The sequence below is a fragment of the Paralichthys olivaceus genome, chromosome 2 (genome assembly GCF_024713975.1).
Source record: "Paralichthys olivaceus isolate ysfri-2021 chromosome 2, ASM2471397v2, whole genome shotgun sequence".
NCBI lineage: Eukaryota > Metazoa > Chordata > Actinopteri > Pleuronectiformes > Paralichthyidae > Paralichthys > Paralichthys olivaceus.
Window position 1 is genome coordinate 23,464,665 of NC_091094.1, and position 23,261 is coordinate 23,487,925.

Here is a 23,261-nt window from a genome sequence, read left to right on the forward strand (position 1 = left end):
GACACCCAGGGCCAGAGTCAGGATGGAGACGGATAATGCTGTGTTTTGTGCACCCCATTTTCCATGTCTGAGAGAGGAGAGCCTTTGTTGGCACACAATGTACAGTATATGTGTCCATCTATGGTGTGTCTGTGCAGGACAGGTCTGTTTCACTTGACACAAATGAGGATAAAGCTGGTACAGTATGTAAAATAAGATTAAGCCTCTTGGGTGCAGAATCTGTAGCGATTTGTATTTCCAGGCAAAACAGAACACATCTGCTGGCTACCTCTGTTGGGATACTGCGAGATATAAAATATGTGCGGATTTGTATCAAGTATGCAGATATACGCTAAAATAAGCCACATGTTTTAAGCGTGGTGAAAGAGGCCCTCGGATATGTGTTGAATTTAACCACAGAACAAACGGGCAAAGACCACTCGTTTAACATTACAATTAATTAAATCCATACTCAAAATGAGCACTGGTAAATGAAAGATGATTTGCACATGCTTATCTGCTCGGGTTTATACTCTCTGGATCCCCCTCCCCGCCTCCCCGTTTCTCATCACCAGCTCCATAGATACCAGAAGTGCTCCTTTCAAGCACCAGATTGTAATACATTGTGTGCAAAATGCTTAGTCTTAATTTATTCCTGTTGTGGAAAATAACTATGAGGTGAAGATCTCAATACGATCAGCAAAAATATTTTTAATTTGATAAGCTACTAAAGATTTTAATTATGCTGGTAATGGAGAACATTGGCCTAATGAGGCGGAGGACTCCAGAGAGACGCAGGGGCTAAGAACTGTGAAATGAGTCTGATAGGATTGCTGTAAATTCACACTAGATCGTTTGCATATCAAAGAGAAGGAAATGATTGCAGGACAAATCAATAACCTTTCCACGTTCCAAGGAGCGTCTTTCCTCATTCAGATATTTCAACACACTTGCTCTATTCTGCCTGCCTGTATTCTCCCTTATTCTCCTCAATGCCTTGATGTGCCCTAATCAAAGTGCACGTCCATGACAGGCTAAACATGCTAAATATTGAGGTTTGTGTTAGAGCATGCTAATCCAACACTTGCCGATTTGTGGAGGCACATTATCAAAAGGCTCCATTGTTGTTTTTGATGGCGTGCTTTGGAGACTTTGGAGCAAAAGTTATTTTTATTGTTGTTTCTTTTTCTTTTCCTATGATGGTGGGTTTGGAAGGGGAAGGTCACTGGTGATGCGAGTGTCCTGCGCTCCGACAGCGGGACCAATCATTTTCCCCCCACTTGGTGCCCGATGACAGTGGGCGATGTATTTTTAGCCGATGTGCTTGACAGGGCGGCCCGCACTGGCTCAATTACCCAGCAGTCCTGGTGACCCCGACACCACTGTTTACTCAGATGAAACCGCAGCGGATAGACCGCACTGATGAGAGAGGTAACGGAGTGGGACCAAGCTGTCTCTTTCTGGATCTAGTCCATAGTTTTATTGCCCTCTGTTTGCCTCTTCCCTTGTTCTTCTCGGGTCCAACCCTAACCTCTTCCAACAACAGCTGAGGCTCATGATTCACATAAATGACAATAAAACACCATTACATGAACGTCTCAGCAGGTATTATTTTTTGTGTTTTGACAAAACGCATTGAGCTTCCCTCCATCTGATTACTGTGGGAAACGTAATGACATTGATCTGTAAATCCTCTTTCTTGGGTCCCCAGTTTGTCCATCCTTTAAATGCCAGATTGGTTTATCTTTCCTCTTTCCATTTTTCAGCACAACTATTCTACTCATTACGACGGGGAAATACGGACAAGCACTTTAAAAAATGTATGTTGTTGGGACACTTGATTGATCACCGGCCTCCCAACTCAATTTTACCTCCGCAGGTAGCTCTGGCACCGAGACAGGCCGAGCTCTTCAACCTTTTCCTGTCCTTGTCCCCCTGTACCCAGGTGACCATGTTCAAGCAAGCAGAAAGTTGATTTAAGGTTCATAATGACATCAGTTGCAGGCCATCATCCCCCAAATAAAAAATGGCCCCCAGTGCTCCGGGCTCTTTAAACCGAGCTGTTACTTCTCACACACAGTGCCGGTACCATGGGGGGACAGTGACATCGCTATTAGTTTATTGTTCCATCAGACTGGGACCTTTACTGCACCCCTGTTTATGTTACCGTAATCACTGGCCTGCTGATATGCACCCCTTAGGCCTGAAATATGTCCTGTCCTAATGCTGCAGGAACTATTACCAGTAGCCCACCGCTGGACATATCAATCACTGACAGGTCAGCGGCATTACCCACCGCTGTCCCTGATGTGCTGCTGTTCTGTGAGCACTTCATGGCTCGCCACATTCTTTGCTTTCATATTACCGACAAATTTGTCTTGTCACTGTCCCCCAGGCAGTTCCTGGACAGCTTAAATGATGTTGTGCGGATACAAGAACTCGCTCTCGTGCAGCGCAACCTCGGAGGGTGAGGGGGGCCATTTTATCCGGGATGTGCACAAACACTGTCCACCTATGTGACACAGACACACACCTGAGCAACGTGAGCCTGAGCTACCACTGACTCACTTATCAGGTCAAGAGGACAGGCTTTTTGTGGGAGGGGGTGTATCCTTCCCAAACACATTGTTGTAATTTATAACAGATACCGTCTGGCCGCTTCCAAGACTTTGAACATTAATGTCAAAAGAATTTACGACAAGAGAAACAAATTACGTTCCAGATAATGTGACAATTGTTTTTCACTCAAAACTGCTATCTACAAGTTTATACTTAATTAGTGCTATCACATTTTTGAAAGGCTAATTTACACACATTCCTCCAGTCCATCGCTTTGACAATAAGTGACAAATCGGTCTCAGGCAACAATTTAACAAAGCAGGAAACTGAAAGAAAAATCAGTTCTTAAGTGCATCTTAGCAGCAAAACTGCAAATACAGACTGCACGCCTACTTTCCATTCCTTACACTGTTACAGTATCCTATTATTTTGAAAACCTTTGTCCCCTTTGTTGTCTTTACACATGGAAAATTGATACAGTGGATTTCATGTGGCCTTTCAAAAATAATTATATTGTTATCTACATGAAATGAAACATATAAAATCATCGGTTAAAAAAAAAGGAAAAAGCCTGGCCAATTTACTGCCCCCAAGTTTGAATCTGTAATCGCTGAGACCCAAACAGAGCAGATCAACTCATCACTTCCGACGCAGTGCTAACTGTTAACTGAATATTGCAGATTAGATCTGAGCAGCACAGGCCTGGCCCACTGATGCATGAAAGAGGTTAGTGATGTGGAAAACAGAAAGGTCATCAATAACTTCAAACAGTCAAGCAGAAAATATGTAGAATAGAAAGACTAACTGGGGGCCTGGAGCACTGGCCTAAGTGTTGTAACAGCTGTCAGAGGCACAGTGTTAATCATCAATGGATTGTGAGAGCAACTGAACCAGGTTTGACTGGTTGTTGCAAAGTGAAACAATCAGCCAATTGTATCTGGGGAGATCCATTTCCTCATTGTGATGTTTACTGTAAAAAACACCTCAACGATGCTGTCAGTTTCACATACAAATAATTTTAAGGGTGAAAAATTCCCTCAAAATTAAAAGTAAGATTTTCTGTCATAATTCTTTTGGGAATACATTTTTCAGTCTAAAACTATTTCCTCTAAAGTTTCACTGTGGTATCTTATTAGGTGGTGTATATTTTATTTTATATTTTTTTGCAACAGCTTAAGGGGAAACTGAGCATGTGATGTGATGCATCAGAGCTCTATATTAATCCAAATAATCTAACTCACAGTTTTGATAGAATAAACTGTGCCGCCCTAACAAAGTGTAAAAGTGTATCCAAAAAAATCATTAGGTAAAAAATGATATTACTTAAATACAACACCTCTCTTAATAAGTTAAGTTGCCGGGGAAGAACGTGATGATGAGTGCATAAACAGGATGTTCTGGTGCTGTTGTGAAATCCATCAAAACTACAATACATAGCCATAACACCCATATAATGCTTTACTTAAGGGGTGTGTGTGTTTGCCAGACATCTGACACACAGCAATTCAGTAAAGCACATTCACAACACAGCGGTGCTCCACGCCTGTGCCCATGGCAATCATCTGCGAGCGGATGAGTGATTCCATACCCAGTCCAAACAATAACACCACTGTACAAACCGTGTTTGTGTTTGCCTATTACCTAAGCACCCCCCCAAACCCTCCCGTTTTTATTGCCCTTATCTTGTTTTTTCAAAACTGTTTGTCTTAGCTGGGAATGAATAGTCAATGTCATGTACTAAATCCCTTATGACGGCATCTTTGTCATGAGGGGACCACTCCTTGACAAAATATTAAAGAATAAATAAAGAAATAAACTTCCTGGTCAAACTGCTATTGACTCCACCGATCGAGTAACAGGCAATTTCACTACGACAAGTTCACTGGCAGTTTTAGAACAATAGATGCTGTCTTCCTCCAGGCTCAAGGAGCTTGTGACCAGGATGCCAATCTCAGAAACAGGACAGACTTGAAGAACAAAGTGAGGAGGAAAAGAAAACTGTCTGTGATGATAATAAACCAAATAAAACCTGCCAGAATCAAACAACAATGGTTCAGTAAACAGTAGACTTTCCCAGACAAGAGAAGATGCCATTTAGTAAACTATAGAGGTGTTGAGTGAGGATTTACTTTAGGTGTGTCCTGACTCAGTGAAACCATGTACAGTATGTGGTACATACTTAAGTGATGCATTGTTCACTTTGACTAAGCAAATTTGTACAGGTATTGTAGCAGGGCTACAACAGTGGCAAATCAAACCATCTGAATATACGTTGATACAAAGGCCTAATGCTAAATTTAGCTGCATACTTACCTAGTATGTGCTAACCAAACATAGAGAAACCGGTATAAAGCTGCCAATGCTGCTGTTGTTTCTGGGGCATGGTCATTACACAAAGCAATGGAGGGCATGCGCAAAGTATGCTATGACTTCATTGTTCCCCAAATTCTCCTTGTACACATGGATACACAGTTTTGGAAAATCTTCATATTGGGTGTTTGTTAACCACCATATTTAGTGACATAAAACACTTTTGATTGTGGACCCAAACAAAAATATCTGTATTAGTGTTGATAGTGCGTAAAAGGCCTGTAAAATTATGATTGCGTGACTCCCATTTTTCTTATTCTGAAATCACAAAATAGTTGTGATCAGGAGGGAAGATCTACTATAATAACAGATGAAGGAATTCAACTGGCTTTTCATATACAATGCCAGGATCATCCAATATAGCAATAAACAACCTTATCAGTACACCCCCAGTCTCCATGGCTTTTGTCTCATGGCCTCGACTCAACTATTTTCTCAATATCGCAGCAAATCATCAGTTGACTTCCACAAACAAACTTAAACACTTGTGAAAATACTGGAGTAAAAAGAGGTGTCCCCAGGCACTGAGTTATAGTGTTTCTTTATGACCAAATTCTTCCACTGAGCATCAGTGGACTGGTGGACTTGATATCTTTAAGTGTTGTATAGTCTGGTGGTTGAGGAGAGTGCTGTGAGATTAGGTACTGACCCTGAGTGAGGGAGTGCAGTGGCAGGCCGGTCTGTCCAGGCTGGATCGTGAGCAGACCCTGCCTCTGAAGGTTGAGTAGATGCTGCTGCTGGACCTGCTGGACCTGCAGGAGCTGCTGCTGGAAGGCCAACTGCTGCGCTGACACCTGCTGCTGGTGGCACAAACACACACACACACGTACATTAAAAACAAGGACACACCATCCGCTAATATACAAACAGTATATAGAAGCATAACAGCCAGAGCAAACATGTAAAGATCAGTTGCAGGTTTGCATATAACTGGATTCATGTAGGCTGCTGACAGAAAAAAACATTTGAAGCTCAAAGCTCTGGAGTTCACGGTTCAAGTTGTAAAAATAAACACTTTAGAACGACATGTTCATTCATAACAACAGTTTTACTGGATTTTACGTGTGCTAACACACAAAATACCCTGGTGTACGTTTCATAAATTTTGCCTCTAGTGTGGCTTTGCCTGCACCAACTTAAGACAGGTAGACTATACAACTCTCTTTCTCTTAATTAATGACGAGTCGGGAGGTAAATGACAAACAACGAAACAACATAGTTAATCATTCATAATAAGAGCCACAGGAATTTAATTACAGCCATTCATAATTCAGCAAACAACGTGTGACTAAATCAAAGTGCTTAATAACCACCCTGGCAACTCTCGCAACTCTCCCAGGCATGGCGCTGAGCTCAGGGATACACTCTTTCCCCAAACCAGCACCGCAAGCTGTGTTCAATCACACACTGTGGACTGACGGCGAGATAGTCGCTCTGTTGGTCTAACTGAGCTACAGCTGTTTCATCGAGACAGATTTAATGAAATGCCAGTGTAGCTGTACTGATTTGTGGGGGTGTTTGGAGGGAGTTGGGAGTTTGGCTCTGAAAAGTGAAACGTGTGAACTCTGATGTGATGACAAAGTGATATGAGAGTGCAGAAAGAAAATGGAAGTGAGAAGAGGACTTGAGAGTCAGAATAATAAATAGAAGGAAATGATCTAATATCCCCAATCTCGTATGAGTCAAAACAAATGAGCGATGCTATTTAGATAATGGGGGCACGGAGGAGAGGGATGACTTTTTACCTCTTCGTCAACCTTTGCTCTCAACAAATCCACAGCCAACTCACGGAGATGTCACAATCAGGGCACCTTCCATATTTCCAACAGATATGGATAAAATATGCATGCCTAAGACTCAACAGGATGCTGTGCCTGTTTATGAGTATACAAGGCCAGTTGTCAAGCGGGTGGGAAGAGAGGAGGGGGCACTAAAAGCAGTACCGGGGCTGCCAAGCTGTGCACCGCACCCTGTTACCAAACACAGGATACACCACTTTTGTTTACTTCTCACAATTGAGCGCACACAAAAAAGGTCTCGGTACAAGGCGGCTGTTAGGTCACTTGCAAGAAGCTCTGAAACCACTGGAACAGCCAGATAAACTGCGCCCCCCCCTCCGCCCACCCACAATCGCCTTGTCAAAAAGGGTCTGGCGGCCTTCCTCTCCCTTCCTCTGCCTCCCTCCTGCCCCACACCCAGTCTCCTGCTCCAGGAATAAAGCTCTGGGCAGTGCAGGTCTATAACAGTGAGCGGGGTCATCTCATTGGAAGAGGGTGATTTGACAGTTGCGGACGGTTATAATTGAGCAGTAAGCACACATCAATTCACAGGCTCATTTGTGATGTAACCCAAAAGTAGAAGCAGTGAAATTTTGGATACAGGTGGTCTGTGATTCTATTTATGTGAGGCTGTTGCCCGCCCCCCCCCCCCCAGACTTTTCTCGTGTCCTCAGTGGTTTTCTGTTCCCTGACAGCCTAAGATGAAGATAATAGTACTACAGGGGTGGGAGTTCACAAGCAACAATGTCTTTTCTTTTTTTTCTTCAAAAGCAAAATAAACAGAGGGTGGCTTTGTAGAAAAAAGAAGGAAGAAAGAAAAATCAAGTATTGCAAATTAATCTAACTCTGTTCTCCCTTGACATTTTGTTTCTTCTGGTCCCATCAGCTGACAGCAGCTCCTGTGCGCTCGCAGCATGCAGAGACATTAAAAAGGCAGACCCAATAGACCAAATAAGAGGTTAACAAGAAGTGGCACGAGGGAGAGAAAAATACAGTCCCTGACAAATGATAAAGAGTGGCACTGGCAGGCCTTTATTGTCAAGCTTCAGATATAAAGTTAAAGATCTTTGAAAAACTAAATTTTGATGTCTTTAAAATAAAAGAGGCACAAAGCAACAACAGGGGGTTATTGTCTGGCAGCCACAGGGGAGTCACTGCATAATTCTTATTCTGTCTTTTGATGGCTGCTCGAAATGCGACTGAAAAAAAAAAGAGACAGAGAGCGATGGGGAGAGAAAGAAAACATCGGCGGAGAGGGGGAGAGCCTCTCGAGGCTGCATCCATTTCCTGTGATCATACATAATATGCTTCAAAAGTTGCCTTTTCTTTTATTCTCATGCCCCATTCAACTGATCAATTGCACCTCCCTCCCCACCTCATCTCCTCCCCCTCTTTTCTCCCCCCTTGCTCCTCTAGTGTTTACATCAGATGCGAGTTGGTGACAGGCCCTATCTGAGGCCAAGGAGCTCTGCTGTCATGTTGATTTATGGGAGCATCACGCCACAACTTGTCCAAACTGAAGCCCGCAGTTCATTAATTAGAGAGCTACGACTTTGAAGTTGGGAGCTTCGACAGCACGCGGACGTGTGTGAGTGTGGGGATGCGTGGATGTGTGTGTGTGTCTGCTTTTAACACTGGGCTTAATTTTCTATGCTAACCCTTCTCTCCAAACACGGAACTCGATGGGGACAACAGCAAAAAAATTCCCAGATTGCCTTTGAACTTCTTTTGACCGCACAATAATAATTTTGCTTTGTCCACAGCGATGCCTGTATCCGCCAGTTATTAACACGCATTAAGCTGCTGCCTAAAGCAAGCCCCACTGTACTGGAGGGAGCAAAGGAGAGATAGAGCGAGAAAGATGTAGGGTAAAAAAGAGAGAGAGAGAGAGAGAGAGAGAGAGAGAGAGAGAGAGAGAGAACTCAACACAGGCAACAAAGCTGAGAGCGCTCGTTGCACTGATATCTCACAATTACATGCCTTCTCTTCCTCTGCCATTTCCATGTTAATTACTGAGAAAAGCCTCTCAGATTTATATGCTCCGTGTTCCTGCCTTTCTCCCTTCTGCCTTTCATTATGTCCTACACGAGGCTCACAGGAGCGGTCATCTCTTTGTTGCACAGGACACTTGTTTACTTGGAAGAAGAACGAGAAAAAAATCTAGAACAATGAAGTAAGGCTCAGGCTCTGTAAATTATTACACGCTTCCAGAAAAGGAGGCGCTGAATTCTTAGCACAGTATCAGTCAGTTTTTACCATTTATCCAGCGAGTCTGACATGCTAATCAGAAGCTTGAGTGCACTTGATTCCCCCCCCCCTCCTCTCCGCTTTAACCACAGTCTGGAAGCAGATGGAGTTAGGAGGGGATGGAGGGGGTGGGTGCACATGACTCCCATATTCTGTCTGGCCAACGGCTTTGGTAATGGCAGGCGGCTGGAGTGATGTCAGCCTACCTCTTTACTCTGCTTGCTGCCTGCATGCTGCTGCTGTAGGAGCTGGAGGTGGAGCTGTTCCTGCTGCTTCTTGTAGAACTCTTGGAGTTGCTGCTGCAGAAGAGACAATATGGCAGCATGTAAGGCAAAGTCTGTCAGTCATAGAAAGCTAAGCAGTGAGAACTTTCAATACTTTGAGGAATGCGATCTTTTGGGGCTTAAGGGGAAAAAAACGAAGAGCACTTCAAAGTGAATTTATAATTTTTTGTGAAACAATATACACCGATCAGCCGCAACAAAAAAAAACAGGAACTGATTTTAATGTTTCGGCTGAAGGGTTCATGAGAAGAACCATCTGAAACGTGATAAGTTTTCTGACAAAACAATTTGAGATGATGCGACCGTCAGTTGTACAGTACCTGCTGTAACATGAGGGCCTGCTGCTGCTGGAGAAGAACCTGGAGCTGCTGAGGGCTCAGGACTTGCTGCTGGAGGATTTGCTGCATTTGCTGTGGAGTTATCACTTGAGGTGTCATCATAGCCACTGACACTGGAACCTGCACAGACACACAAAGTGAGCACAGAGATGTCAAGAGTCAAAATATAGTAATGATGAATCCTTATTCCTGTGTATAGTCACAAGTGGGCTAACATGGAAAAAAGTGAAGGTTAATGCCATGCCAGGGATAAATAATTCTAACAAATTTGAAACATGAATTATCTTATAACAATGATTATTATTTTAAGATATGTATATATACACACTTTGCATTTTAATGAATTCTATATTAATCTCAAGAGTCACACATTCCCTCCAACAAACACACACATATCGACCCCTCTAACCATTATGACACCACACCAGAATAAGGAGGGCCAAAGGACAGTGGGGAAAAGAAAAGAGCCAGCTGTATCCACCCCAACCTCCAGTCTCTGACTTTCCCTTCACACAAACACAAAACCTTTCAACGTCATCAGATATGACCTGCTTCTGCTGAGATGCTTATGAGGGCTTACCATATAAACATGGCAAAGATGCCATACCTGCATTTAGACATGAAAGAAAAGCCTCTAAAAGGTGCTGCTGGTTGCACATGCATGTCATGTCATGTGAGAACATTTCATTAGGAGACGCTGTCAACAGCCATCTATTAAAATATGGAGTGCCTGGAGGAGGAGCCACGTTGAAGAACACACAGGCCACTAACTAACTCCCAGTAGAAAGGTGTGAGTGCATGACTCCTCAAAACAAGTGATTTGTTGTGACACTGAAAGAGCCCCCACAGTTGTCAGGGTGCCTTAATTGCTCCGGCGGCGTAGGGGACTCGGAGTGTGTCTGGATGCTGCCACTCACCGCCATGATGTGCAAGACAATTAAAAGCTCCTTCCCTTGACATTTGTATGACAAACAGCAACTAAGATGTACGCGATAGTGCTGCCTCTTTGCAATTGTTAACACGTCTAGAAATGGTTCATTGTACGTGCACCTATACATTAGTATGTACAGTATGTGCCTGAGCGTGTGTTAAAATGTGCTCTCTGTCTCTAAGGCTGATGTCAGCAGTTGATATGGCAGACATAGCCGATGACACTCTGTCTTCACCAAGGTTACCCAAATTGTGTGGCCACCTTATAGCTAATGACAACCCTTTGAATTTTTCATGCACCTCTGAATGTAATTTAGCTGTTTAAAACCTTGTCCGGTAACTAAGGGGCTTTTCTTGACACACACCCTGCATGCATATTACCTTATCCATTCTCCCCATTGTAGCATAAAACAAAAACAAAGCGCTGCCATAATGAACAGCTTGTATTGCTAATGCAGAGGAAAGGGCAGCAACGTCAAATAGGACGGAGCAGCTCTGATGCTCTCCGTTAACTTTACTGTGAACAGTGCCAGACCATATTGTGCTGTGTTCTTCTGGCCCCTGAGAGGATGAGGGAGGCACAGCCAGCCCCACCCAGGACTAACACACACATTTCTCATTTACAGCACAAGGCATATAGGAAGAAAATGCAATATTAATTCCCCATTGTATTATGTCTTAATATGCAGTTCATCTTGACTTTTGCACATGACTTGTCTTGTCATTTGCATAGCCCCGGCCTCCCATTCCCTAATTTCACAGTCATTATCCACTGAAGTCCTTTTTTTCTGGGCATCGCTAATTTTGATTAACTATTTTGAAGGTCAACTCTCTGCTCTGAATTGCTGCATGCAAGTGTCATACATGCCAGTGTTATGCACAATATGATATATAGTTCCTGTCTAAATATGAGGCCCCCTCCACCACACACACACACACACACACACACACACACACACACACACACACACACACACACACACACACACACACACACACACACACACACACAAAGGGTAAATAATAATGCCACCCTCCTTTTTCGAAGCTTTACTTTAACCGCAAGCATTAAAAATCTACTCCATATTTGTCATGCTCTATTTTTACTACCATGTTAAAGCTGTAAATTTAGTCATATTTCTAAATGTATAATCATTTTGTCATGCCACATTATTCAAGAGTGTGATGTTGACATGCAAGCTTTAACTTAACACAGAGGGTTTACACACTATAGCAGCTCACAATAGCTGCCAATTTCATCACAAATTACACTGAGATTTTTATTCTATTTCAGCATCTTAATTCTTTAAACTTGAGGTGTGTGTCTCATCATGGTTTCACACTTTGCCTTGTCTTGAGCGTCTGGTTCACAGTAACTACAGCTAGAGCAGCTTCCTCTGTGCACAGCCCCAGTAAGAGGCTATTACAGACCCCCATTTTATTACCCATTACTACTGAGGTCATTAGCAGTAAGAGGGATTGTATGCTTCTTAACCTATTGATCAATGTAACTACCACCATTTAATCCTGTGCTGAAGGAGTGAAAATCTGCCTAAGACTGGGTCCTATTGAGAGGAAAGGCGGGAGGGAGCACTTTAACTGAAAAATATTGCCCTGGCTGCTGTATCGTGCCCATTTAACGCAAACACAGGACGCCAGTCGCCATTTAGAGCACTCCCATATGGTGTACTCCCTTATCTCTCAGATAACATCATGAATCCAGATGATCCACAAAAATATATCGCCATCTAAAGATAGTCTAAAGAGACGGCTCGCACTGGGCTAATAACTGGAGGGATCCACTGAGCCCAGCTGTAATCTGCTCTACCAATGAGGGTGTTAAAAAAAGAGGACATTCTGAGGATGCCAGAAATAGCTGATGTTTATGAATTTCACAAAGGTGTGGTGCTCTCCAGGTGTCTCCCATGCATAAACATTCAAACCTGGAACACAGCTGCAGAGTGACTTGAGGCAATATACTGTACCAGCACAGGCCTGCTGGCCAAACACACACAAGCACACAATACATGTAGTTTGTTAATTGTCACAAGCACATATAGGTACATGTGCAACCCATAACACACTGTGTATGAGGAGTACAACTATATTCCCATACAGAACACTGAATTCTGCTGGCACTGTATATTTAGTACGAAATGTATATGGCAATTTCAATTCAATTTTCAACATTTCAACAATGAATTAAAAAATATAAAAATCACAAATTTCATCTACATCATCATTCTCTGCACAGTTTCAACATTCACACACATGCAGTATAGGAGGCATTTGTCATAAAGGATGCCCTGCAGAAAGTCAAATTCTATTTGTACACCACTACTTGATAAAAAAAAAAAATACACAAATAAATGAAAATCTAATGAAGCAACATGGATCACACGTTTAAAGAGTCACTGATTCACTGAAGCAATCCCGAATCACCCCCCCTCTCCTCCCATGTAAGAGGTCAAAGCCTTGTGAAAAGGAACAGGGGAGAGTAAAGCTGCACGGTGGCTCCTTTCCTCGCACCAAGGCAGTTAAGACGAACCGAAATGAGGGACAAGGTTGTAAATATCAGTGAGACTAGTACAGATGTTTCACCGGCCGCAAAGGTGCAGCTTGTCGGAAAGAAAAAAAGGAAGAAAAAGAAAAAAAAAATTATCAAATTTTCACTTGTGCTCCCTGGGGTCATCTTGTTTTGCAGGGGCATCAAATGGAATGGAGAAGTAAAAAAAAAAAAAAACAAGCTCTAGAGAAATCACAGAGTCTGGTCCATTTGATGCTGTTGTTTTACCTTGGTCTGCAGAGGTGCATGAAAAACGACTTCCCACCCTGTCTGTGAACCGCTGCATGAAAATGTCAGCAAAATGAGGATTTCACGGGAGCTATTGTACTTAAGTGAAGTGTGAACATAATTAGTCGTCGACAAGACTGGAAAGACTAATTCCATGTTACCTACTCAGGTTGATTGAAATCTCTTAGGTGGAGAACATTTACTAAAAAAAAAACATTAATTCAAAATCTTCACACTGACGAACCTTTCCATTAATAATGATAAAATTTATAAATAAACAATAACAATTATACAAATATCTTGCAAATTAAATTATTATATTATATATTATTATAATGTATACAGTATGTGTACAAAGTAGCATATGGTATATATTAGATTTGTAAGTAAGCCTAAATTATTTTAAAAAGCTGGGCAGAACTCCTCATCCCTCCATCATTCCTTCCTCGTCCTCCACAATCAAGCCCCTTTAAAAATGTTTACATCTCAGATAAACAGGATAAACGCAGCCACATTTTGTCTCCCTTAATCACACACTATACGTTCTGTATTTGGTTGCAGGAGTGTGAGGGGGCTGAGGCGCACATTATTTACAGCAACTGTAAAAACAAAAGTCAAGATTGCATTTTAATTAACTTTTCGACTACAAACAAACAGGTTCTGGCCGGAGCTGGTCCCGCTGTCGGGTTTAAACAAACAATCTGCACTGCGAAGTGAGCGAGTTCTCACCCCAAAAATAACAGCTGAGCTGCAACGCCGGACACTGTTTCCCACCACTGGAGGCAGCCACCACTGCAGGTGACACACACACACACACACACACACACACACACACACACACACACACACACACACACACACACACACACACACACTCACTCACTCACTCCTCTAAAATAATAAATGAATAATACATTTTCTTTGAAAAAAATAATGAAAAATAATAAAATAATTAATGGAATAAAATCTGAAATAGTACTGATGCATTTTAAAAGTAAATCAGAAGTCATCATTTTTTAACCATTCGTGCTCAGAACCAGCTCAAACAAACAGGCAAATAAAGATTCACACCCTTCATTGCATTTCTGACATGAGACCTAATGTCTTGTCTCTCTGACCTTCGAAGCCACACCTCCAACTTGACATTTCACAACACACTGAAACCTGGCGTACAAATTCAGAGTGACAACTACAACCCTGCACACCAGCATTCACCGTTTTCACTTTTCCCTGATTGCAGCCACTGTTGGTGTAAACTGCTGCGCGCCCGTGATCGATGGTCTACCAGCTCGACGCAGTTACGCAAACATGCATGTCTTCTGATGCATTATTTGAGTCAGTTGAGATTTAATTAAGATCGCAGCTTCTAAAATCCCTTTCAAATGAAACTGTAGTCAAAAGACAATGGCTGACACATCCTGGTGCAGATTGTTTCTATTCTCTGCACACCAGCAACGCAAAGCTAATCCTTGTTTCCATGACGGCAGACAAGAGGGCCACAAATTGTGTTGCTTCTTGACATTCTTAATGTTGTTGTGTTATGTGACTCATATAAAGTATACAGCCAATTAATTAAATTATATAGAAAAAGATATTTAGTGTCAGCTGTAGGTTTATAGCATTAAGTAAAAATCAAGATGTGCTAGACCAGTTTACGTCCACATACATCCTCAATAATCCAGCTTTATTTTAAATGGGCAACACGTCAATACCATTATATCCCTGACTGTTTTAAAATACATAACTCATGTCAGAGAGTTGTAGTGAAAAATATCTTCTGCCACAAAACACTCCACACCATGTAATCTCATCATTATCCTACCATCTCAGCCCTTTGAAACACATGGCATCTCAAGTGTAGAGTTAATCTTCCTATCTGAAACACAGGCGCTCCAAGCAGTAATGACCCTTTAAAAAAACAAATGAATGAAAGCCCCTTTCAAGTAAAAACATGTTTTAGTCAAGAAAGCCAGGCAATAAGAGCAGAGAGCAGCTGGTGCTTCACTATATCACTGCTAAACTATTCCTCCGTCTCTCTCCTGTCGCTGACTCGCCTGCCTTCTCCAGCACAACGCAGAGACCGTCCCTGTAAAGGATATCCCAGCGAGCCGTGGGGCTCTGTCGGCTAACCCCCTGTTCCCCCCTCTCCGGGTACACAGCTAATATCTGGTTGCCTATGTCATGGTTTAGAAATGACAGGTGCTGGCAGCCCCTCGCCTTGACAGGCCACTGCACAAATAACGCCCCTGCCTGAAAGGGCTAATGCACTACTAATGAACAATAAATCAACTTTGATTACAAACTGTCAACCCAATCAGCTCGCACTCCAGCTCTCCCAAACTGCGAGTCTCTGCACAGCTGCACGGCATTACGGTGCACGCTGGCCTGTTTAGGCTTCGCTCTCCTCCCTGACCATCTGATATTTCCCTCTGCTGTTCTCTCCTCCATCCCTCCATTCTTTTAGGCACCCACCTCTCCAACACTGATGCAAGGTGCTGAAACATTGCACCCAAAAAAATTCAGCAAAAGTAAGTAAGTAAACTGACAGCACATGTGGATCCTTTCCACAGCTGCATGACTGTATTACTTAGAACTGTTGTAGTAAATGTACTTGAGGCTATTACACAATCGAATGTCAATAGACGTTGGCAGTGTAAAACCTCAAAGCTGTCAAGAGGGGCTCAAAGTTGACAGCAGAATAAAAATAGAAGAAAATGACCAAAACTTTCCCTCCTAAATGTACTCTGCAATCCCTTTGTTACAAGCACTAACATACACATAATACACACACACACACACAGGCACGTAGCAACAGTCACACGCTCTAACTTTTCAGGAAGATATGAGCGATGGCATTTGGAGTGACAGCATGTCTCCAGCGTGGTTTTGTGGCGACGGTGTCAAATATAGAGCTTTGCCAGCCTCTGTCTTAATTCACTGTGACACCATGAGGAGAGTGAGGATTAGTCCAGTCCATTGCCTGAGAGCAAGCAAAAGTCTGACAATTACCTCAACAAATCAACACAAAACACACAACCAGAAAAACCCAGTGTGTAACAAAAAGCAACATAAAAGTCTGTCTGTCTGTGGGATTCAAATATCCTACTCTGGGAAACATAATAAATATATATAACTGCATCATAAAATAATTTTCAAAACAACTATGCATATGGAAGACAAACCTGTCCCCTGTTTTTGTACTTTCCATAATTCAAACAGCAAACAGTGCTGGATCCTGCTTAACTGGTTCGCTCTCTATCAGCAAAGTAAACAAAACTAAACAAACAGCGAGAAAAGGCAGACATGCAAAAGGCATCGAAAGCTGTAACCGACAAACAAGCAAAGCAAAAAAAATAAATAAAACAGTTATGAACTAAAAGTGAAAAAGCCAAATGTCCCTAACAAAGCACTAACAACACAGTTCACAGATAAACACAAGCAACTAATCCATACAGACTTGTTTCAGATAAAAAACAACAAATCTAATGCACATGACACTTGCTTTCATGTGTCAGAACACCGGCAAAGTCTGATAACTGCTCCTCTCCTCTCATACAAACTGCATGACAAAAATTAACCAATTACAATGACAGAACATCTACGACAGACAGACGATAAGCCTCCTTTTCTCTTTTCCCTGGTCAAATTAAATTGTGAAGTTTCTTTTTTACACAAGAAAGCTGGCAAAATCACAGAAATCAATCATATTGACAAACCTGACAAACTCCATTTAGCTGGCAGGGTAAACAGAGTGCCGGGCCACGCGGTGTGGAGTGAAGCAGAGCGAAGAGCACGGCGGCGAGGGAAGGAGAGAGAGAGAGGGAGAGAGGGGAGAGAGAGTGAGTCAGAGAGAGAGAGGTGTAGAGGCTCACAGGCTGTCAGGCAAGGAGGCTGAGAAGAGGCGCTGCTGTGCTGTGGAGTCTCCAACCTTCCTCGGGATACAGACAGATTGCACGCGCAAGGTTGCTCCCTGGCTGACAAGATACAAAACTATCCAATCAACCACGCCCCTTTTCCACCAATCACAAACAGTCCTCTAAACATAATTAATTCAAATGGGGCCACACAACAGGGAGCTGCGGGCTGGGCTGCAGGTGAACCCGTGCCTTTGTGAAGGGGCTCGTTGAAAAAAAAAAAAAAGAAGAAAAAAAGAGAGGAAAAAAGGCACAGTTGACGGCTGTTAACCCTTTGACCCCTGCCGGGACTCCACCCGTGCTATTGAAACAATGGGTGCCTGTAGAAAAGAGGCCCTTTAATTAAACAACAGATAAGTAAACACAGCTATACAGCGGAAAGAAAGAAAAGTGCCCCCCACTATCAGCCCCTTTATTGTTCTCCTAAATGGAAGTGTTTACAGTGCCCGGACAAAGACACAACTCATTTCACATGCCGAAAACAACAAACGCACAAACAATTCAGCTGCTTTGTAGTTATTTAGACTTTTTTCTTCCTTTTAAATTTCCCATGCTGATACCACATGTTGGCCATTTTATTTTAGAATAAAATGGTGTATTTATGAGAACAGTTTGTTTTTCCTCCAACATGTACAGCTACAGTGCATGCCAACACCACAACATGCAACTCAGTGCAATACACCAAGTTTATTTTAGTGTGTATGTGTATTTGGTCATAAAATCAAGCAAATCAGCATAAACTTTTCTCAGTTTTTAAACACTTATAACTGCAGTCTGGTCTCAGACAAGCTAAAAGCACTTACATTAAAAGCTAACATTACACAAACTACCAGGCAATCCATCCAACTCCATCCCAATGAGAGCAATTAGCTGTCATGATATCATCACACTCTTTAACACCCATGTGCACTCAGGGAGGGGAAGAGATGTGAGAGGGAAACAGGACCCTGCCACCTACTGGAGATCTTACTGAACTCACTGGGAGAGGATACAAACCTTGTCTCCTGTCCTTTTACATTTATCTTAACCCTCAAACAAAAGAATGCAACCTTTACACATTTATTGTAATCTAAACCATGTGTACATTTTGCAGTACACACGATTAAGATATTAAAGAAGTTGCCGACCAGACCAACTTTTAGTAATAAAAAAATCGGCTTCAATAAGTTGCATTAGCCCTTTAACAATGAATTAGAGGAATGGTATGAGGCAAGATTAACACCTTACTTTGTTAATTATCATAACAATAAACACAGAGCTGAATAACAGAGCTCTAAAACACAGCTCATATCAACAGCTATAAACCCTTGGCCAGGGATGAAGGAATGTTCATGGGATGAATTCCAGGCCGCAAACACACTGGTAAAATAAACACAGCGCCTGCATAACACGCCACTGCTCTCATCTGCTAATAACTAACAATGAGCTCTGCTAAACTGGCCTGACCTATATAAATTATTGACTGGGACACCTCAAGTGTCAAAAGTGACGATTCCAATGCATATCATAGGGAATAATTAAGTGGAAGAGAGGGCGCTTTTATTTTCTATCTGACACCCTCAAGACGGCCTACACAAAAAGACAGTGACATGCCGACATGTGCCTACACACACAAATGCACACATGTGCTCGGAGTGGTTTAGGCTATGGCCACGCTCTTCTCCCCCAGCACGCTCCCTGGGGTGGCATGTCGGCGTATTCTCAATAAAACACCTTCTTAGCAGTAATAGGCCACTGTTCTCATTTCAACGCTCCCAAAGGCCTCATGATAAATTTAGCAGACACACAGTTCAAGCTTCTCCTCTCACACACCGTCTTTCTAATCCATTGCCTCTGTGCCTGCGATATGTAAAATAATTACACATATGTGTCGATGCCCTTCGCACGCTGTATAGATTTTTTTCTTTTCTCTTTTTTGTTCCTGCGCTACGCGAAACATCAATATCCTTGAGCCCTGAACCAGCGTCCCCTGTGATAGTTTACAGAGAGTGCTGAGCGATTGTGTTCATGACATTATAAAATACTCCCATTTCCTGCTCGAGTTAGAGTGAAAGTATGAGTTAATGTCTGGTCTGGCCTGAGCGCTGCTCCGCTCGGCTCTGGCTAAAGATAACGACTCAGCTCCATTTACAAAGCCTTTCCCAAAACACTAACACAGCCAGTGAATAAGCTACACGGGCATGCCAGCCAGTGTCTTACTGCTACCAGAGAAAGGAGAGGGAGAGAAGCGAAGAGGAAGAAGAGGAAAATACAGAAACTACACTCATTCCTTTTCTTGAAGGGCTTTGGTGACCTGGACCATTGTCATGAGAAAACAAACACAGTGTGTGTGTGAAGTAAATCACTGTTTACTGATGGAAGGAGTCAGCAGGGCAGGTGTGGGACCTATATAAATAACAGCTGCTCTATATAATCGCCAAGGCAACAAAAATACTTTTTAGATTCAGCACAACAATGTGTGATATTTCTACTGCTTCTTATTTGTATATATATTTTAATATATTACATGCCCCCAATCAAAGTCAACAGAGACACAAAGCATTTAATTACACATATAAATCCAACATTTAGCAACTATGTTTTCTAAGCTATAGAGCAAAGATCCTACAGTACATTTGATTTGAGGCAAAAACCGATCTCAGTTCAGATGCCCCAGAGTTAACTGGTAGCTAAGTAGCATCTGTTTTCCCTGTGAGATAGACAATACATTAATATAAAACAAACATCAATAATGATAATAATAAAAACACAGAGTAACAAATAGATTGCACGAAACAACACAATAAACAAACACCACACAGGAGAGTGTCATTTCTCAAAAACAAAAGCCTTTTTGATGAAAGTATATTTGAAATTTAATTATAATAAAACCAATTGTGGCTTTTGTTATCTTTGTTAAGTTATTTTAAGCTGCATTTATTTCATATTTATTTTATTTGTCTCTACTCTTGTTTCTATCTTAAAGAAGGAGATTCATATTTTAATTAATATTTGACTTTTATTTTGTTGTGATGTGTTATTTGCAAAGAGTCCTTCTAAAACTAAGTGGATTTTAATTGTCATGACACATCAACGAACACACCTTTTGACTTCCACAACCCACTGACTCTCCTTCGGACACATGAACTAAGTCATACCCGGAGTCATTGAGTTTATCACCCAGAGTAGAGTTACAGTAAGTCACGGCTGAGTTACCGTTCCCTTCCTCTTTATAACCTGGGTTTTGAATATTTACTTTTAATATCATCATTCAGGTTCACATTGTTTAGTCAGCACATGTGAACCCTGTATTTGCAAAATATTTCCTGAGTGGTTCGCAAGCCAGTGTATAACGAAGCTTGTGTTTAGGCGAGTGCCGTCAAGTGTGGTTTTTCAGTGAGTCAAACCAAGAAGTGTTCTTGGTTTGAGCAACATCGATTTTAAAGAGGTGGGGGAATTTCTGCCTGGTCTTGTTTGGAGATTGATTCATCTTTGATTTTAATCAGTTACTATATTAATAAACAGACACTTAGTACACAGTGTTTGTAAAGGGTAGGAACAGAATCTGTGTGGGGATGTCGAGGTAAAAATAACCTGACTGCTTAATATGAAGTTAATATAAAGCACTAGTTATTTTGATTATATTAGACTGTAATGAATCTGCTTTGATATGTAATTCCAAATACATAAGAATTACTGTTAATTTTTATTGTATAATATCACTGTAAACTCGTGTTTGTCTGTGGGTTTTTCTTATTATCAGTTGTAAGGTGTAAAGTAGGAGTGATTAAGTGTTTATCTAACCCTATCTGTGGTTTTATAAAATAATATATGTTAGCCCGTCCCAGTTCCCAACACAATTTCTTTCAATAAACAAAGCAAGTGTGTTACTTTCATGCTTTGTGTAGACTGGGTATACAACATGGAGGCTGTGTACACTGATGGTTAACTGTATTAAGTCCAACACAAATATAAAATACAACAAAGTCCTCATGTAGCTGAAGGCCCTTCTGTCTCTGGATCTCTCTCCTGCCGTCTGCATGAGACAACTTTTCCCCTCCCTCGAACCAAAAGTGAAAATTGTTGCCAAAGATTTCAAAAGTGCGCGACGACACCCGAAGAGAAACTAAGTAGTGAGTCGATGCTGACTTGACGGCACCTTCTGCATCCGTTAGTGCTTGTTAATGCAGTGGTCGACTGTGCATCCATTCATCCCTCCACCCCTTCACAAAGGGCATGTGAATCATTCCAAACAACATACACTTGACATCAAGATACAGCGCCAGAGGATGACACAAAGATACAACAAATTTTAAGGAGATGTGTGTGTGCGTGTTTGTATCTGTCTGGGTGGATGACTGAGTGGGGTAGAGGGTTGAGAGGGTTCACTGCTTGAAGGGAAACATCAGGCCTCAAATGAAAAGAGGGTCCTGAAAATGGTAGTTTTGCTCCCAGCGCTGTGACTGGAGTCAATTCGACAGTCATCGTCTTGGCTCAGAGAGCGCTCCCAACACCCCTACCACCCCCACACCTCCTCCTCCTCCTCCTCCTCCTCGAGTCTCTGCTTGGCTGCGTTGAACTGGGACAGATGACTTCATTCTGACAGGATTATACCAAACCTGGTTCTAATCTATATCGTACACATAATACATTTTTACAATATGACAAGGAAAACAAACAGCGAAAGCGACGGCCCGATCCCGCGGTTCCACGCGAAGCATCGGCCCGAGTGTTGTGTTGATCATTCCTGACAGATTGTATCACCTCAGAGCAACGCACGCGTCAAAATGAGATGTCATTACGACATCACCTTGAGACTTTTTACAAACACAAAGAGACGAACTCCTTCTGAGGATCACGCACACGACTGATAAATTATGGGAACTGTTGCGGACATGAAAGCTCTTCTGAAGGATATATCCGTAACATGTTGACGTCAACAGGACATTCTAGAGGTTAAGGACCACAAAATAAAATATTAGCATCTATATTTTCAGGAAAAATGCTATGGGACGCTATAGGGAACACTATTGTAACTAAAATGTATGGTGGTAAGTTGTTGAAACACTTATGCACTTATTTATTGACACCTTTTATCCTATTATGATAGCCATCAATTAATGAAGTCGAAATAAAAAAAAGACAGGATCTGTGGTCCTCTCAGGACTATAAACACGATCAATCTTTTATTCAGCCCGAATTAAGCTTTTCCAGCAACACTTACCCCAGCTTTAAACACATACTATGATGTTTTGGCTGTCCTATTACCGTCTTGCTGATCGCTAAATGTATCAGCAGCTGGTTTGCTTAGCTTAGCTCTATGACTGAAAACAAGCAAAGAAGCTAACACATCTCTGCCCAAGGATAATAAAAATCTCAATAATAAACATATATATCTAATTGGTTAAATCTGTACAAAACCCTGTGTGTAAAGTGTACAAACAACAAATGATGGTTTTTGCTCCAGTTCCGTCTGATGGTTGTCTGGTAACCTCGTGGGGACAACAAAACTCCAGTCACGGTTTCCGCCTGTTTCCAGAGTCTGTGTAAAGCTAAACTCAGACAGCTGCAGCCAGGACATACATGTTTACCACAGAGACGTGACCGTGGCGTCTATCTTTGCATCTCACTGACGGAAAAAAAAATCCTAAAATGTCGAAGTAATCATTTAAGTATGCACACACTTAAGCCACAATGCTATTGAATGAAGGCGCTAACTCAGAAAACTTGTTGTAAGTGGTTGCGTCTACATACTCTAGGAATTATCTCCTGTCCTGTGTGGAACAACCTGCAGAGATTTGAACGTTGACTAGTTAATCTTGGCGAGCTTAAAGTAGTCGTTAAGTGAATCAATTAGAAACTGGCAAGGCTTTGATTTGGTTGAGTGATCTGGGAGTATGCCACCATTTCCTCTGTCCCGATATATTCATCACTTTTTTCTCTTAGCTCCTGCTTCCTTTTCTTTCTTTTTTCTCATAAATGAATTTTAATAGATCCTATTGATGTCTTGGCCAAGTCTCCATATGCGTAAAGAGAATCTGTATCTCATAGCATCTATCCCAGAACATTAATCCAGTCTTGTGCTCACT

The 23,261-nt window shown here is 41.9% G+C and overlaps 1 protein-coding gene across 17 annotated transcripts in view; it reads right to left on the reverse strand.

The window, feature by feature from the left end:
• The window catches only part of foxp1b (forkhead box P1b), a 153,691-nt gene that overhangs the window by 24,200 nt on the left and 106,230 nt on the right, over nucleotides 1-23,261 (reverse strand). For 8 of the 17 annotated variants that reach the window (XM_020086817.2, XM_069512654.1, XM_020086819.2 and 5 more), the window contains 3 exons: nucleotides 9,538-9,675; nucleotides 9,140-9,232; nucleotides 5,558-5,708 (listed from right to left, as the gene is read on the reverse strand). In XM_020086817.2, the coding sequence (XP_019942376.1) occupies nucleotides 5,558-5,708; nucleotides 9,140-9,232; nucleotides 9,538-9,675 (382 nt within the window). Of the gene's footprint in view, nucleotides 1-5,557; nucleotides 5,709-9,139; nucleotides 9,233-9,537; nucleotides 9,676-16,995; nucleotides 17,290-23,261 lie in introns of those variants that run through there. The other 9 variants (XM_069512694.1, XM_020086818.2, XM_069512684.1 and 6 more) reach the window with 7 other exon arrangements.